Source organism: Hoplias malabaricus, chromosome 14 (assembly GCF_029633855.1).
Source record: "Hoplias malabaricus isolate fHopMal1 chromosome 14, fHopMal1.hap1, whole genome shotgun sequence".
NCBI classification, from domain to species: Eukaryota; Metazoa; Chordata; class Actinopteri; order Characiformes; family Erythrinidae; genus Hoplias; species Hoplias malabaricus.
The window spans coordinates 11,469,625-11,486,082 of NC_089813.1; the positions used below are offsets into that span (position 1 = coordinate 11,469,625).

General features: G+C 39.3%; 1 protein-coding gene across 1 annotated transcript; it reads right to left on the reverse strand.

The window, feature by feature from the left end:
* Positions 1–131: 131 nt before the first annotated feature.
* On the reverse strand, positions 132–16,190 carry exosc10 (exosome component 10). The gene is made up of 26 exons (XM_066643761.1): positions 16,049–16,190; positions 15,094–15,230; positions 14,096–14,219; positions 13,340–13,441; positions 12,985–13,138; positions 12,140–12,248; positions 11,968–12,043; positions 11,717–11,827; positions 11,168–11,311; positions 10,584–10,774; positions 10,324–10,480; positions 9,143–9,291; positions 9,003–9,053; positions 8,481–8,592; positions 8,073–8,120; positions 7,886–7,961; positions 7,385–7,513; positions 5,883–5,977; positions 5,684–5,776; positions 5,517–5,585; positions 5,164–5,257; positions 4,994–5,067; positions 4,549–4,780; positions 806–870; positions 427–497; positions 132–296 (listed from the first exon to the last, which is right to left on the reverse strand). The coding sequence occupies exons 1-26, from the start codon at positions 16,187–16,189 to the stop codon at positions 266–268; spliced, it is 2,835 nt and encodes a 944-aa protein (XP_066499858.1). The 5' UTR covers position 16,190; the 3' UTR covers positions 132–265.
* Between the last annotated feature and the right edge of the window lie 268 nt (positions 16,191–16,458).

The window sequence follows — 16,458 nt, forward strand, 5'->3', positions numbered from 1 at the left end:
GACATGTTCATAGAAGTAGCCTTGGATTTCACGACATGAGAAAAATTAAATGAAAGATGAAGGCAGGATTAAGAAATTCATTTTAATGAAGGGTCTTCTAAAAGTTATATACAGCATTATGTAGCATATTCCATGTGAGCTATATATATTTTAATAAAATGACCTACATAAAAAAAAAAAGAAAAAAAAAAGAAAAACATTTGGACAGGGAAACATCCTCTTAAAAAAAAAAAAAAAAAAGAGGAGACATCTCCAAAGAAGATCTTCATCTCCTGGGCCAGTTTTGGCGAAATCCTCTGAAAATACATTTTTAAAACCCCATTATGCTTTAAAAATGTAAATACACATAAGATGCATTTCGCTGTACAATATCACATCTCTGGATATGTAAATCAACTGGAAATAAATTAGCAGTGTATTTATTACCTGTCAGATCTTGCAGGAAGATAGGACATGCTCCTGGCCCCCGTGTTTTGCTTGTATCCTTTCTGGTTTTTCTGGAAAAGTAAACAGAATGATTACATTAAATTAGTTTTTTTTAAATGTGGTGGGCAGATTGGAAAAAAAAAATATATAAAAACCATAATATTTTCATGACACACAATATTAAATTTGGATAAGTTTGCATTGTTAGGTAAAAGGTAGAAATATAATACTGTATTAAAAAAAGATTTTTATTCCACTTTTTCTGTACTGCGTTACTGTAGATTCAGTTCAACATAAAAAAATATCTAATTTCTATGAACCACAAAGTTGTTTAGTGTGTTTTTAAACTTGTAGTAACTTTAGGATTATTTAACATTACCTTTCGTTTGAAATCACGAGACTGTCTATTTGGGTCAAAATGGGTGGAGTCCTTAGATTTCCCCCCTGAGGAACAGAGTAAGCATCAGTTAAACAGTGTCCCCTATGGCCTTTCATACACCTTACATACAAAATACATACAAACAAAAATATAAAAGGAGATTTATAATGCATTCTACATTTAGTTAATTTAAGATACAGATAAATAACATCCAGATGAGGGTTGGCATAGTCATGCAACAGGTAGTGGTAGTGTCAAACAGCTCCAGCGTCCTGATGTTGTGGGTTCAAACCATGCCTTGCCTCCTGGTTTCTTCTAAAAGTCCAAAAACACAGGTGGGCAGGCCACACAAACTTCTGGGTTTCAGTGCAGGTGTCAAAGGGGCTCACGATTTTAAGAGCACTTTTATTGATGCTCAACACACAGCAGCATATTATACAGCATTTACTACCAAAATATTGGTAGCGGTCCATAGGTTTTTGTGCCACAATTACCCAATTTTCTGAACCAGGTGTCAGATGGATATAGGTCAAACAGCAGCAGTGCTAATTCAGTCCTCATGGGAGCCCCAGAGCTGCACATGGCCATGAGCATCTAATAAATGCAGTAGATGTAAATGTCTAAAATACAGCCCTTCATATAGTGGTGTCAATACATCAGCGAGTCCCTTGTCCAAAGAATGATGGATTCCTCCATCTGCATAGTAGTCTGCATCCTAGTAACCCAGGATGTAAGGTGTTGAATGCACAGGGGAAATAAAAAAAAAAACCTGATCCTCACAGTGGTGCATGTTGTGTCCACATGGGTTTAAACTTCGACAAGCAAATATATAACTGGATCATCCACTCCTGTGCCATGCCCATATTCAGGGCAGCTATAAGTAGTAATCTGAGGTGGGCTGCCATCAGTCTTTCTAGTGTCTTCACCATGTGAGATGTTAAGGTAACAGACCTCTGTTTATTTAGTACCAACAGTGTTTTCTTGAAGAAAGGAACTATACAGGAAGTTTGCCCCCACCCCCAAACTGGGGCTCCTTCTTGGCTGAAGGTTTCCACACAGATACTCAGACCAGTTTCAGTGCCCTAGGCTCAGTGTCACCCGACCCTACAGCTTTGCCCTGTTAGAAATCTTTCATTTCCTTTGCCTGGTCAGCAGTGAATGCTGGTGCATTGCTGTTGAACTGGTCCGTAGTTGAGGAGTATATTGTTCTAAGTAGTTGAGGTGTAAATGTTCAGAAAGGAGGAGGTACAGGTTTTGAACAATGATAGCTGTTGTTAGGCTGAGGTGCTGGGAGACTGCTGGGTAAGAGAACAATGGGGCAGGAGGAGAGCCATTGTCATATATTTATATTCCATTGGCATATAAACTGGTTGAACTCGTCCATTCACAAATGCCTGCAGCTTTTGTCTCATTCCTGCATGTGTTAAAGTGAAGGATATGTTTCAAGCCTCATACTCTTCACACATTACACTGGTCTTGTCTTGTCTACCCTCTGAGTCTCTCTTAACACCGCTCTTTGAATTAAAATAAAAAATGGAATTGATCAACTGGTCTCTCAACGCTATTAACACCATCTTCTCAAGGAGAAGCTTGGGCACGGGGGAGCACGCCTGCCCTGATGGAACGATGCTGGCTGGATATACCATGGATGGATGGGAAAGATGGCGCGTGGTATGTCTGGCGCCTCTTCCCAATGAGGACATTGAAGATGTATTTAGATTTATGATTGTGGGCTTTCTGCTGATTGGTTTAGGCGGTGCCCTGGTTTATCGGAAAATTAAAAGAGTTGAGTCAGTTGTAAACAGGGCAGAGATGTTGGCACACAAACTGGGACTGTGAGTAGACGCTTGTATTCCATCAAGGAGCAACCAACGGCGTTGAACTTCAAAATTGAACGTTTGGAAGACCACTGCAAAAATGGAACTTTGAGTCTGAGGGACGATTAGCTCAAAATTTAGCTTCAGGTCTCTAATTCTAACAAACTGAATTTATCCGTTTTGGCTGCCCCTGCTATTAGCAGCCTTGAAGCCGCTGATAGTCAACTCCTCCGGAGGAACGGACGCTATGGAGATCCGTTGCACCTCCCCTGTGTGAACTGCGGGCTCATGGACACGTGACTGCTACTACATTCTTGGACATATTCACGAACTGAACCTGGCCGCGCCCCCTCTCCCCCCTTGAACACGCCTCCTACTGCTTTTGTCCATGTCACTGAAACTCTGTGTGTATTGCTTGTGTGCTTTTGTGTGCTTGTGTGTTTTTTCCAAGATCACACACTGCTTCCTTAAGGCACTTAAGGTCTGTGACCATCTTTTTTTTTTTTTTTTTTTACCACCACTTCCCTGTTGTAATCCAGCTTTTTTTTTCTGACTGTAAGATGGCGCGGGCACCTGCTGCCATCGCGTCTGTTGCGCACACCTAACCCGTTTGGGTGAGTGGACAGACAGAATGTAATTTCGCTGCAATGTTGTACTTGTATAACTTTGTATGTGACAAATAAATTGAATCTGAACATTACATCTAAATTACTGAAGTACGCAACCATATACTCCTCGTTAGACTCAAACCATATTGTAATCTCTTCATCACTGTCCCCAGTCCTGAGGGACCATCGTCTGGTTCAGGAGAGATTTTAAAGTAGCTTGTTTTTGGGCTTGTGTTAGGAATACAGGGATAGTCTTTGAGGGTACAACAGTCCACACAGAAGTGGATTTAGCCTGTGACGCATGTTATCCCATCAATGTCCTGAGTGTGTGTTTCACAGAAATGCTCCCACTTTGTGCTCATAAAACAACTTAATCGTTTCTGGTGTGAACCAGAAGTGTCTGAACTTCAAAATCCCATTAAACATAGGCATGCATGATGATAGACAGAAGTATGACTGAAATCTCCTATTTCATAAACACTAGACAATGTAGGCAAAAGTTATATACAGTGGAACCTCTACTAACAAACGTTCCAAGATACGAACTGGGCATTTGAATATTTTTTGCCTCCACCAACGAACCATGACTCTAGAAACAAACCCAAGCCTCCGCCGAGCCGGCGGCTGGAAATGGCCACTGACCCCAATAGGCGAGTCTCCCAGCGCCCAGACTTGAGTGAGCTTTTAAGATTAGCACATTGTAGTTTTAGCAATTTAGCATTAGTGTAAATAGCAGACATCGAAATTCGTGCCAAGTTAAGTCTTATCTACGCTTCGTCTCCCCACATTCACCGCCTACTCTCCGTTATTCCACCCTCCACCCACCCCCACCTCCCGTCATACAGCCAGTGCCTGTGTTACTCCTCCAGACAGTCGTCAGGTCTTCAAGGTAGCGATGTGTAACCACTTAACTTTATTTCTTTTTTATTACTGTTACCACTGTATTTCTCTTTTATTTTTAGTAATGCCACATGTATTTTTTTTACTAATTTGAGAGTGTTGTAAACATATATCAGTTCCAAAAGGGTGACTTTCGGGGTGGGGGCTGGAACGCATTAATTGCTTTTCCATTGTTTTAAATGAGGAAAATTGACTCGAGAAACGAACTTTTCCACTTACAAACCGGGTCACGGAACAGATCAAGTTCGTAAGTAGAGGTTCCACTGTAAGTACAGAGTGCGCTTTTTTTTTTTAAATAACATTCAACTAAAAAAGAATGCATCTCAAGCTAAAGCTGAATAAACTACTGTCTATTTGTCTGTCTATTTGACTGGATGTAGTGAAAGATTATAAAAAGGTAGAATCAGAAGTTTCATACCAGAAAACACTTTGAAATTTGATTGGCTGTAATCAAAGGGTGCAAAAGCAGTAGACTGGGAAGCTTTTGGATCTTCAGTCTCTGGCTTCTGTTTTTTCTTGGGAGCTGCAGGAGACTGGGATGCAGCAGGTGTCCCCTTTTCCGTTTTCTTGAGTTTCTTGTTGGGTTTTATGGTTTCTTCCCCAGCTTCACTAGCAACTCTCTCTCTCTTCTGCCCTCCTTGCTTTGATTCCTTGTGAGAGTAGGGAACCAAGTAAGTGACCGTATATTTTGCAACAGAGGGAAAAACATGAAAAAAATATATAATAATTCACTGGTCAGTGAAACTGTTTCTCTGTGCATATGAAATCTCTTAACGCTCTTTAAAGCAATGGTAGAGAAAATTAAACCAAAGAAGACCTATCCAAGCTCCATACTGAGAAATATAATGTTGGGGTGCACTTACCACGAGTTGCTGTCTAACAGTACTGATATTCTGCACAGACTCTTGGTAGCTCTGTGTGACTTTTTTACGCTGCTCTGAAAGACAGGTGGGGATGGGGGTGAGGGATAAATCACACATTCTATTTTCTGTGGAGACAACAGACGATTCTGTGTAGTGTAATCTGATGGTACCTTTGGCTTTCTTAGCTTCTTCTTTAGCTTTTTTTTTCGCTTTCGCCTCTTTTTGCTGTTGCTCTATGCTAAGAAGCTTCCAACGATTGCTAATCTACATTGAAAAAAAAAAAAAAAAAAAGGGAAGAATACATTTTCAGCCTTCTGAATTTCTCAGAAGCACTCACAATGGCCATTAGCTAAAGCTGGTAACAGAAATACATAAGAGCAAATCTAACATTAATAATGTAAAAAAACAAAAATGACCTAAATCATTTTCAAGAACACAATATGGTAAATTATTTTTCATAAACATCTGTACTTCAACCGTATCCTTCCGATGTGTAGATGTTCCATGAAAGACTAGTATTTACCTCATAAATCTTTGAAGAAGGATCATATTTAGCATTTTTGGAGATGTGAATATCCTTTGATGGTAAATACTGAAAACAATAATTTACACAAGTAATTAATCATATACCAGGATAATTAAAACGAGAGAGAAAGAAAAAAAAAATTAACGCACAAAATACAGACATACCATTCGAAAGGGATTCTCAAAAGACTCCATGATTCTGTGGGCTTTCTGCTGAGCCACAGTGAGGGAATCTGAGTCGGCAAGCTTCTCTTCCTCCTTAAAAATAAGCAGCAAATGACAGGGAAAAACATGGAAATGTATCAATATTGTTTGTACAGATCTGTTTAACTTTACATCTCAGTGCACATTTATGAATTATTACCACAAAAAGAGTGATTTTTGCAGAAGCTGTGAGCCCTCGAGTGAGATCCGTGTCATCTTCCTCTGAGAAAAGGACTCCATCTTTAGTTGGTTCATCTATTTACACAACAACAAAAGGGACAAATATTACTAACTACAGAATCATATTTTACAATTATGGAAGCCATTTTATGACAGTGTAATCTAAAATTACAATTTAATTAATTTGTGTATCTGCAAATGACAATGAAATTACACAATATCCCAGATACTCATGCTTTTATTCATTGGGACCAGTCAGCCAATTATTCATTCATTCATTGGTTCATTATCTGTAACGCTTATCCAGTTCAGGGTTGCGGTGGGTCCAGAGCCTACCTGGATTCATTGGGCGCAAGGCGGGAATACACCCTGGAGGGGGCGCCAGTCCTTCACAGGCCAACACACACATTCACTCACACCTACAGACACTTTTGAGTCACCAATCCACCTACCAACATGTGTTTTTGGACACGGGGAGAACACACCACACTCCTCAGACAGTCACCTGGAGCGGGAGTCGAACCCACAACCTCCAGGTCCATGGAGCTGTGTGACTGTGACACTAACTGCTGCACCACCGTGCCGCCCTCAGTCAGCCAATTAGAAGTGAGAAAATAATAAAACAGCAGTGATATGCACTGGAAGTAACCAATAGACACTAGTTTGGTGAGCTATTAAATACAAAATAAAGCTGTAACTAATTATTAGTTTAATAAATAAATGAATCTGTTGATTATTTTTCATTTGATCTTTAAGCTAGTTTTGTTGTTTTTGAAAGAATATAAGAAGACAAAACACTTAAATAAACCCTAACATTTATTGCAGGTTTTCAGTGAAATTAAATTTAAAATGGTCTTTTTTTTATTAATAAAATAAATGTTAATGTATATCATGTTCTAGGCTAAGGCTGGCTCTGTCTTTTGGAAGCTATATTGACTGCTGTAGAAAAGAGGCACACAGATGGTGTTGAGCTGCTTGGGATACATAAGTATGTCGTAGCGAATCATGTCCCGAATCAAAGAATCAGCTCTTTAGGAATTGAGTCCCCATTGCGTTCATTTGGGAGATAAGTTTAATAAACACAGGGTTTAAGGGTAGTAAGGGTCTAAAGTTCACTCAGACCGAGCTTGTTTATCCAGTCTGTATTACTGATTTGTCCTGAAGTATGTGTATTTCAGTGTTTTTTGTTTTTTAAAACAAGCCCAAACTTGAGAGAGAGAGAGGTATGAGGAGCAGAGAGACTGATCCCTAGTGATGTAGATATAAATTGCTGTACAAAAATATAAACAATCCATATTTAAAGCAGGGGCAGAGGGTGCAGCTTTTATCTTATTGAACTCTACAATGTTTATAGTATTTAAAACACTACAGTATTATTGATTTCTTTTCCTGATCTACACTGTAAATTTATTAAATGAACAACACTAATGCTATTATTGATCTAAAAAATGATGCCAGGACTTCTACATCCTCATGACATACCTGCTTCCCATGTGGCCTGGATCTCAGAAGGGAGGAAGATCGACGGCTTTATGTTGCTGCAAGGGCAGTAGCGTAGGTGGATGAGTTTTTCCCGGGAATATTTCAGCCTCGGACCCACTTGTCCTTGTCCTGTTTTGGTCCAACCAAAAAGCATTAACTCACAAGAAAAAGAACAGGTTTTCCATTGGGGTCCATAAAATGATCTAATGGCACTTTTGTATACTTTAAATAATACTAGCAAAGTGGAAAAAACATATCTATTTATGTTTGGGTTTACAAAGCTTTACGGAACTAAAAAAAAAAAAAAAATTAAACGATTGGATTCCTCAATTAAATGTGATTACTTCATTTAAATGACAAACTTTGTTGTCATTGTTTTGTTAGTGTTAAGTCATACATAAGTATATATAGTAAATTACAAAAAGATTACCAACATGTTTAATTTGACAGGCCTATACACTGGCTGTGGGCTTTAGAAAACAACTCAATAAGTAAACCTACCGTGAGAAGGATGTTGCACTTGGTCACTCTCAGAGACATGGGATGTATCATGGGGACCAAACAACGTAGACTCAGACTGCCATAGAACACGTATCGTTAAAATACAAAAGTATACAATTTGGAACAGACAATGATCACACATTTCATGCTTGGGTTACAAACATACTGCAGGCAACGTTTTACAAACCTTTCGTTTGGGGGTCATAGATTTCTTCTTCTCAGCAGCTACCTCGGCCTGAGGAGAGATTAAAATCCATTTCATTACTTCCCCATCCAACTCCATCGCATTATGAATGGATATTCATTAAATAGTCTGTACTCCAAAAGGAAGACTCTTCACATCAACATATTATTCTTCAGGAATAAGTAATTTTTACCACAACATGTAGAAATATATTTATTTATAATAGTTTTAATACAAATCATCTGAGAAAACCAAGCCACTAGGTGAATGGATAATGGCTGTTTTCATAGCATCTGAAAACGACTGATTGTTTCCATGGCCAGCAACTCAATATTAAAAATACTGTAAATTGAACACCAAAAAAGCCTGATGGACCTACAACTTTAGATTGTAGTTCAGTGATGTGCTCACCTTCAGCAATGGGATCTCTCTTGCTTGTTTGACGAGTTGATGTAGCTCATTGACCTGTTGCCGAACTAGTGGTGGAGTCGGAATACAGCATGCGACAATTCCTTGGGGTTCCCTTTAGCCAAAGTAAAGAAAATCTATGGTTTACTGCCCTCATGCTAATAGTATTTAAAAGAGAAGGGGAAAAAATTATTCTTACGTTTGTTATGGTTTACAATATTATATTTATATTTGACAGATATTTTAATTTTCAAATGTTATACAATTATAATCAAGCTCCAATATACAAATTTAATATTAAGGAGTGGACTACACTCTTGGGTATAGGGTCATGTGGTTATCTGTGCAGAGAACTGAACCCCAGCTTTCTGCTTAAGTTAACCATGCTTAAAATTCTTAAAATGAATCCTAACATACGGTAAAGTTTGCTCCCCATATAAAGTACATATATAACAGATATAAATAATAAAACGTATTTTACAAGCAATGCTGTAAAATAAAAGTCAGAACTAAGTGTGAACTTACTTGGGCAACTCCTCAGCAATTTTCATCATCATGTGGTTTGGCAAAACATAGCTAAAACAGATTAAAGTAAAGGATTCAGAATATTTATGCATTAAAATACATTACTGCCACTGTTGTGATTTTAAGGAGATTTTTATTACCCAGTGCTCTCATCCTCCTCTCTTGCTAGTTTATCTCTCCATCCAAACAGGAGACGGAAAGCCACCAGCTGCTGGCTGTTGAAGCTTTTCTTCTGTTTTCTGTAAAGCTCCATATACGACTCCTCAGTGAAAATAGGCTTCACGTATTTCTGGGATAAAACAGATTGGTGTCAACAAACACACACTAGGAAAACATAAGCAAATTTAAATTTAAGTTAAATTTAAAATTATCCCCTTTTTTCTGTTTCTGGCAGCAATTTGGTTTCTTTAATTATGACATTCTCAAAATAGTGAAAATAAGAAATTATACAAATTATTCGATTTTTTTGTGATCGGTAGATTTGGACCGAATAAATGCATTTTAAGATCAGGCATCAGCCATTGCCTGCACTCACAAAACCAAAAGATCCTAGATTTTGTGAATTATTGGTTGTAAGGGTCTTCTAATTCTTAAAATTAATTTAAATTAATATTTTTTATTATTAATAATAATAATACAAAAAATAAGTATATACATATTCATTCATTCGTTATCTGTAACCGCTTATCCAGTTAAGGGTCTAGAGCCTACCCGGAATGATTGGGCGCAAGGCAGGAACACACCCAGGAGGGGGCGCCAGTCCTTCACAGGGCAACACGCACTCACACATTCACTCACACCTAGGGACATTTTTGAGTCGCCAATCCACCTACCAACGTGTGTTTTTGGACTGTGGGAAACCAGGAGCACCCGGAGGAAACCCACGTGGACACAGGGAGAACACACCAACTCCTCACAGACAGTCACCCGGAGCAGGACTTAAACTCACAACCTCCAGGTCCCTGGAGCTGTGTGAGTGTGGCACCTATATACATATTATTTATTATAAATATGTGCACTGCAGACTACAGACCTACATAAGCACACAGGGACAATGTGGGTAAAACCAGCGTTACATAAATGTTCATTACATAAACCATATATACTGGCCATATAAAATCCATATTGCTTGACTCCCTTGAATGTCATGAAAGTGACATTGTAAAAACTGGAACACTAAATCGTCATCATTTCCATTTTGATTTGTGACTGCCAGGAACAGAAGAAAAGTGTTCTAATAGCAGACACTAATGCCATTTTAGATACAACTGTCTTGTGTAACTAACATGGTCATTATCATTATTGTAAGATATACCAGTACCTTAAGGCAGATATCTTTGCTTTTGGTCCAGACAACTTGAATTAGGTTGGGCTGTTTATTTGCTGCATCAAACAGGTCCGCTCTTATTCGATCATAAACATACAGCAAGTAATGAGTATCAGCCTGAGCATATTTCACCATCTCCTCTGGCAAGGGTCTAAAAGAGATCCCAAATAGAGTTAGCGTAGTGTAGTCAGATTTTCAGAACTCTCCCTACTTTATCAGACAATTTTCAAAAGGAGGAAATTGCTGTTAATTACCGTATTCTCCAGTCTGCAAGCTGGTAGCGTTTATCGGATTCAATGTTGCAGTAGACTTTAAGGAGGTGGTCCAGAGAATTCCTGCCCAGGTTTAAGGAGCGAGAGGCAAGGTGGGTGTCAAACATATTCACCACATACAAACCAAAATCTTTCTGAAGCCATTCAATGTCGGAGTCAGCTCCATGAAAAACCTACATAAGGAAAAGCAAGTTTTAAAAACACTCCTGTAAAAACAAAACCATTCCTGCCTGCAGCGCCCTCCTTCCTGGGGAGGCCAACAGCTTGCCAAATTTAGTATTTTCAGCACATGTTTACCCTGCTCTGGTATTTTTGCTTTCCTGATTATAGGAGAACTAGAGAAAGATATAAAGGAGGGCCTTCCCAGCAAACCAAACACAGTCAAGTTTTACTTTGTAAGGATACAACAATGACAAACTCTATTCTATCCATATTCAGTCATTCTGTTTCTGTAAGTGATATACCCTGTCACAGAGGGTCCAGAGCTTACCTGAAATTACTGGGTAGTGTTTATTGACAAATGGCTAATAAATGGTAAAAAAAAAAAAAAAAACTGACCACATTACCTTCACAATAGAGGGATCTGTGAAGCTCTCGTTCAAAATATACATCTCACTGCGAAGCTCAAGTGTGTCGATGATGAAATCCTCTTCCCTGGTGGAGATCTGCATCAAGCAGGTGATTCCCAGGAAGCTTCTGTAGGAATGGTGCTATGGGGAAAAAAAAGACCTAATGAATCAAATAGGAATATTTGCTCTTAAGTATATCCATTATCTGTAACCGCTTATCCAATTCAGAGTCACGGTGGGTCCAGAGCCTACCTGGAATCATTGGGCGCATGGAGGGAATACACCCTGGAGGGGGTGCCAGTCCTTCACAAGGCAACACACACACACATTCACGCACACCTGTGGTCACTTTTGAGTTGCCAATCCACCTACCAACGTGTGTTTTTGGACTGTGGGAGGAAACCCACGCGGACACAGGGAGAACACACCAAGTCCTCACAGACAGTCACCCGGAGCAGGAATCGAACCCACAAACTCCAGATGCTAGAAACAATAATCAGACTGGAGCTGATTATTTTGGGTGTTACTCAACAGACAGTAGCTCACCTCAAGGTCCACAGCAAACTCTGAAGCCTTGGCCAGCTTTTCATTTAGGGCAACCAGGTCTTCTAAGGTGTTAATAAATGTACAAGTCGTTTCTTCAATAGGTTTATACATCTGAAAGATAAACACACAGGGCAGTATGATGAACATACGAGAATCATATATATATATATATATATATATATATAAATAAATAGTAAAATCTGTCTTTAGCAATTAATTAAATCATTTTCTGAGAAGGGCGATGAGGTTACCTGAGGTTCAGTTTTAACACTCAGATTCTCTGGCATGACTAGGTGATCCAGTTCATACTGATAAGGATGAGAGAACCTGAAAGAGACCAGTATACAAGAGTTAAAGCAGCTGGATTTATACAAATTATTCAAAATAATGGAAGTTGCTCTATTGTGATGAGTAAGTTCTTACATATCCTCCATGTGCTCTTGTGTTCTCAGTTGGTGGATAAAGTCTGCCAGAGCTGGAGGAACGTCCAAATCTTCCGGCCTCTCCCGGCGCAGCTGCTTGTTTGTGAAATCTACACAAAATCCATACATTATTTGTTATTTACAGAACGTTACATTTCTGAAAAACACAAATGTGCAAACAACAGAAACCATCCTATACAGTACATACATTTGCAATCAAAATGGGACATTAGATAGATATATGAATTAGTTATTAAATGTATTCATCATCATTTTCATTAGGGGGCAAAAAGTAGACTATCAAAAAAAAAAGGTATAGAGTACAGAAACTCCCTCAATGAAAAGTAGATATGTTTAATTCAGTAAATACACTGCTTCATGGGGAGATAAATCCATCCTCTATCTGTAAGCATTTATCCAGTTCAAGGTCGCGGTGGGTCCAGAGCCTACCTGGAATCATTGAGTGCAAGGCAGGAATACACCCTGGAGGGGGCACCAGTCCTTCACAGGGCAACACACACTCACACACACACACACTCACACCTATGGACACTTTTGAGTCGCCAATCCACCTACCAACGTGTGTTTTTGGACTGTGGGAGGAAACAGGAGCACCCGGAGGAAACCCACGCAGACACAGGGAGAACCCACCACACTCCACACAGACAGTCACCAAGAGCGGGAATCGAACACACAACCTCCAGGTCCCTGGAGCTGTGTGACTGCGACACTAACCTGCTGCACCACCGTGCCGCCCCGGGGAGCTAAAACATCTGTATTAATTTAAGGACATATATGACGACTACAGCCTCAAAGAGGACATTTAAACCTTCTCAGTGAACTCACATGAAGGAAGTGGTTTTATAGCATTAGGCTTGATAATTATTTTGGAGATGAACGGTGTGTTGCTGTTGTCCACTTTCTCCTTGAACTTCAGCTGAGGACGTGGGATATTCTTGGCATGAAGGAGGCGGAATGTCTCAGCACCTCGATCACTGCCCTGTAGAAGAAAAACAGCATGAACAAAATGTAAGAACGGTGTCAAAACACTAACACAGTGCATCTTTCCACGGTGAAATTTCACAGAAAATAAAACATCTCAAAATTTTGCTAAATGTGAATAAAAAGTAGCATTTCTTAATATATCACTGGTTCTGCATTTATATGAAAAAAATAATAATAAAAAAACAACAACACAGACCTTGCGATTCCAGCTGGAAACAACAATTTTTGGTTGCTGAAATCCAGCTGGCATAACAGGCTGAGCGCGGGTCACTCCAGACGCCTCATCCAGCAAAATACCCTGATAAATTAATAAAAACAAACCCCACAAAGAACAAATTAGATAACATTAACATAGTTGTTGTGGCTAAACACCAGTGACTTGACAAAAAGAATAGTCATTTTTCTACTGAAATTAAAGGGTCCGACACACCACAAGAGCTGCTATTTTAAATCGAGCCAACATTATCAACAATCTCTTAAGTTTGATTGGGGACAATAGATTATACATTATGTAGTTAGACCAGTCAGATTTATCCAAACACTGTGCTGCATGCATTTCAACTACCACAACCTGTGTTCAAATCTCAGATTTTCCTGGTTACAAAAGCAGGCATGGAGCTTTATATATTGATAATAAATACAATTTGAATAACAACTGCAATATTGTCAGAAAAATCACAATTATATATTTTCTCCAAATGGTTCAGCCCTATGCTGCCTAACATAATGCTGCTATTAGGAGAGGTTTGAAAAGGAGTGTTTATAAATAAAGTGTTTATTTACACACATTCTTTTGTTTGTAGTTATACATTTTCTGAAATGAAGTAAAAAACTATTTGTATTCGTGTTCACAGACACTATTCAGCATGTTAAACGTATAAATCTGCTATTACAATTACAGCCTATAGTTCCTTGCAAACAATTACTAAAGTATTTTAAGTTAAGTTCTTACCACTTTTTCCAGTATGACATCATTAGACTCAATAACCAGATCAAAGCGATCGTCCAGTCCGGTCACTTTATTCCTGTCCCTGATGTGTGATCTGCAGCCATGATGTTGCATCAGCTGACTCATACTGAACACAAAGTTAACAGTGTACAGATTGCTTACATTGTGTTATCGTCAAATCAACATTAAGCATTCTGGGTCCAAGCTGAGTTTCTCAATTAAAGAAATGAAGATGATTTTCAAAAAAAAAAAAAATCACTGCTAATGCAGCCTTTAGTAATTAAAATTAGAACCACTTTATTGGCCACTGTGTTTGCACACAGAGGAATTGGTTTTCCACCATGAACCCAATCCGTGCAGTAACACAATTACACACACACACTAATGAACACTATGGGGCAGTGAGCACACATGCCCGGAGCAGTTGGAGGATAGGTGCCTTGCTCAAAGGTACCTCAGTCATGACCTGCTGGCTCTGGGGATTGAACTGGCAACCTTCCGGTTACAAGCCCAGTTCCCACCACCAGGCCACAGCTGCCCCCTCTGGCCTGGTGGTAAGTAAACAAAAACTTGTACTAAACACGATTTCCTCCAGTATAAACCTGAAGGTCAGGGTGAACAGTGTGAAAAGACACCAACAACTAGACTACAGTCTGTACCCAGTAAACAATTAGCCTTGGATTCAACGTTGAAATAACGTAATGACTGCCGTCTAATCAACGTTCTCTTAAGGTTTAAAATGAAAGTTGAAAAGACGTCCAAACACAGACATTGAAAAGACGACTATTAGACGTATTTTGGACATCCATTGACGTTATTAATTGGTCACCACTTAACTAACTTATTAAGATGGATTTTGGACGTCCATTGACGTTTAAAATATGTCCTTGAACGTTCAGGGACGTTCCTTGTTTACTGGGTAACGTCAGAACTACAAAGTGCATCTGACTACATATGAGGCAGGTGGTCAGATATTTAAGACTGAACATCCGACATCTCACCATTGTAAAAGTCTCTCTCCCTGTATGGAGCAGAAGTCCTGGAAGCCAGGGAAGCTGCGGTAAAAGTCGAACTCATCTCCAGCCTGAGGAAGGGCCCCAGAAGCTTTAGTGGCAGAAACCACTGTGCCCAGTCCATACTGTGGGGGTACAAGGAGAGTTAGTGAAAACCAGCTGTGGAAACACACATTTGACATGAACATTACACTAGTACTAAAAGGCTTTATTATTGGCTAATTACAGAATAATGACAACAGTAAATATATAGCAGAATACATGTCAGGATTATTATATGACCATCTCATTACTACTGACGTTTCCAAGCAACAGTTTAACGAAATGAGTTATTGACTGAATATCTCAGGAGCTCTGAAGATGGCCTACAGACTTTCACCTGGCTATTTCACAAAAATGATATTTTTACAACATCTTTCCTGATAGACAGCAGACATTTTACCCTCATTAACAATATGAAAGCTATATTTTTTATTTTGCTTGAAAGCAGCACACCAAACTTAATCAGCATAACTCAACACAACTCAACTCAATACTCAACTAAAAACTCAACCGCAAACACAACGACCTCCACAATTCAAAACAACACTTAACACAATAAACCTGAACACACAACAACATAACAGCACCATAGAAGTTAACACAAGAACAATACCACCACCCAACTAATCCCACAACTCAACACAGTAATATAATCACCACATAACCAAACCAACACAACACAGTGACGCACTGAATTGTAAATTGAAATGTAAATGGTTCAGCAGCTACAAAGCGCCACAATTTAACTGCTGTATGATGTTAAGGTGAAATAGAAAAAAAAATCAGAAGCTACTTCAGGATCGTGTCCAGTTCCACGTTGCTGCGTGTTTATTTAATCTCCCACACAACAACGTGCTACACACAGAAAACACAAATGCGACACTAAACACAGGCCCCACACCTTAACGAACGAGTCCACGTCTTTAAACCCGGGACAGAACTCCTCTGGGTCACCCTCTGGGGTTTTATTTAAGGATGTATCTTCATTTTTATCGTTATTACTCCCTTTAGCGCTGCCATCTGCACTCGAGGAGGCAGCCATCATTTTCACAAACACCGCGAGAACGGCGCTCATAGGCATGAGACTTTAATCTGCGGCTGCATCTCAAATGGCCCCAGACTTCCCTTCTCCCTACTTTTTAGTGCACTACGTAGGTCACGAGGCACCTAATTAAAGATTCAGCAGCATGTGTATTATTGAAGTATATGCCCAAGGCATGCGTTAGGAGATTCAGGCCCAGGCTGTTCGTCTCTCTATCGGACAGAGCGCATTATAAATGTATACATTTGTGATTATGTAGCGCACTATAA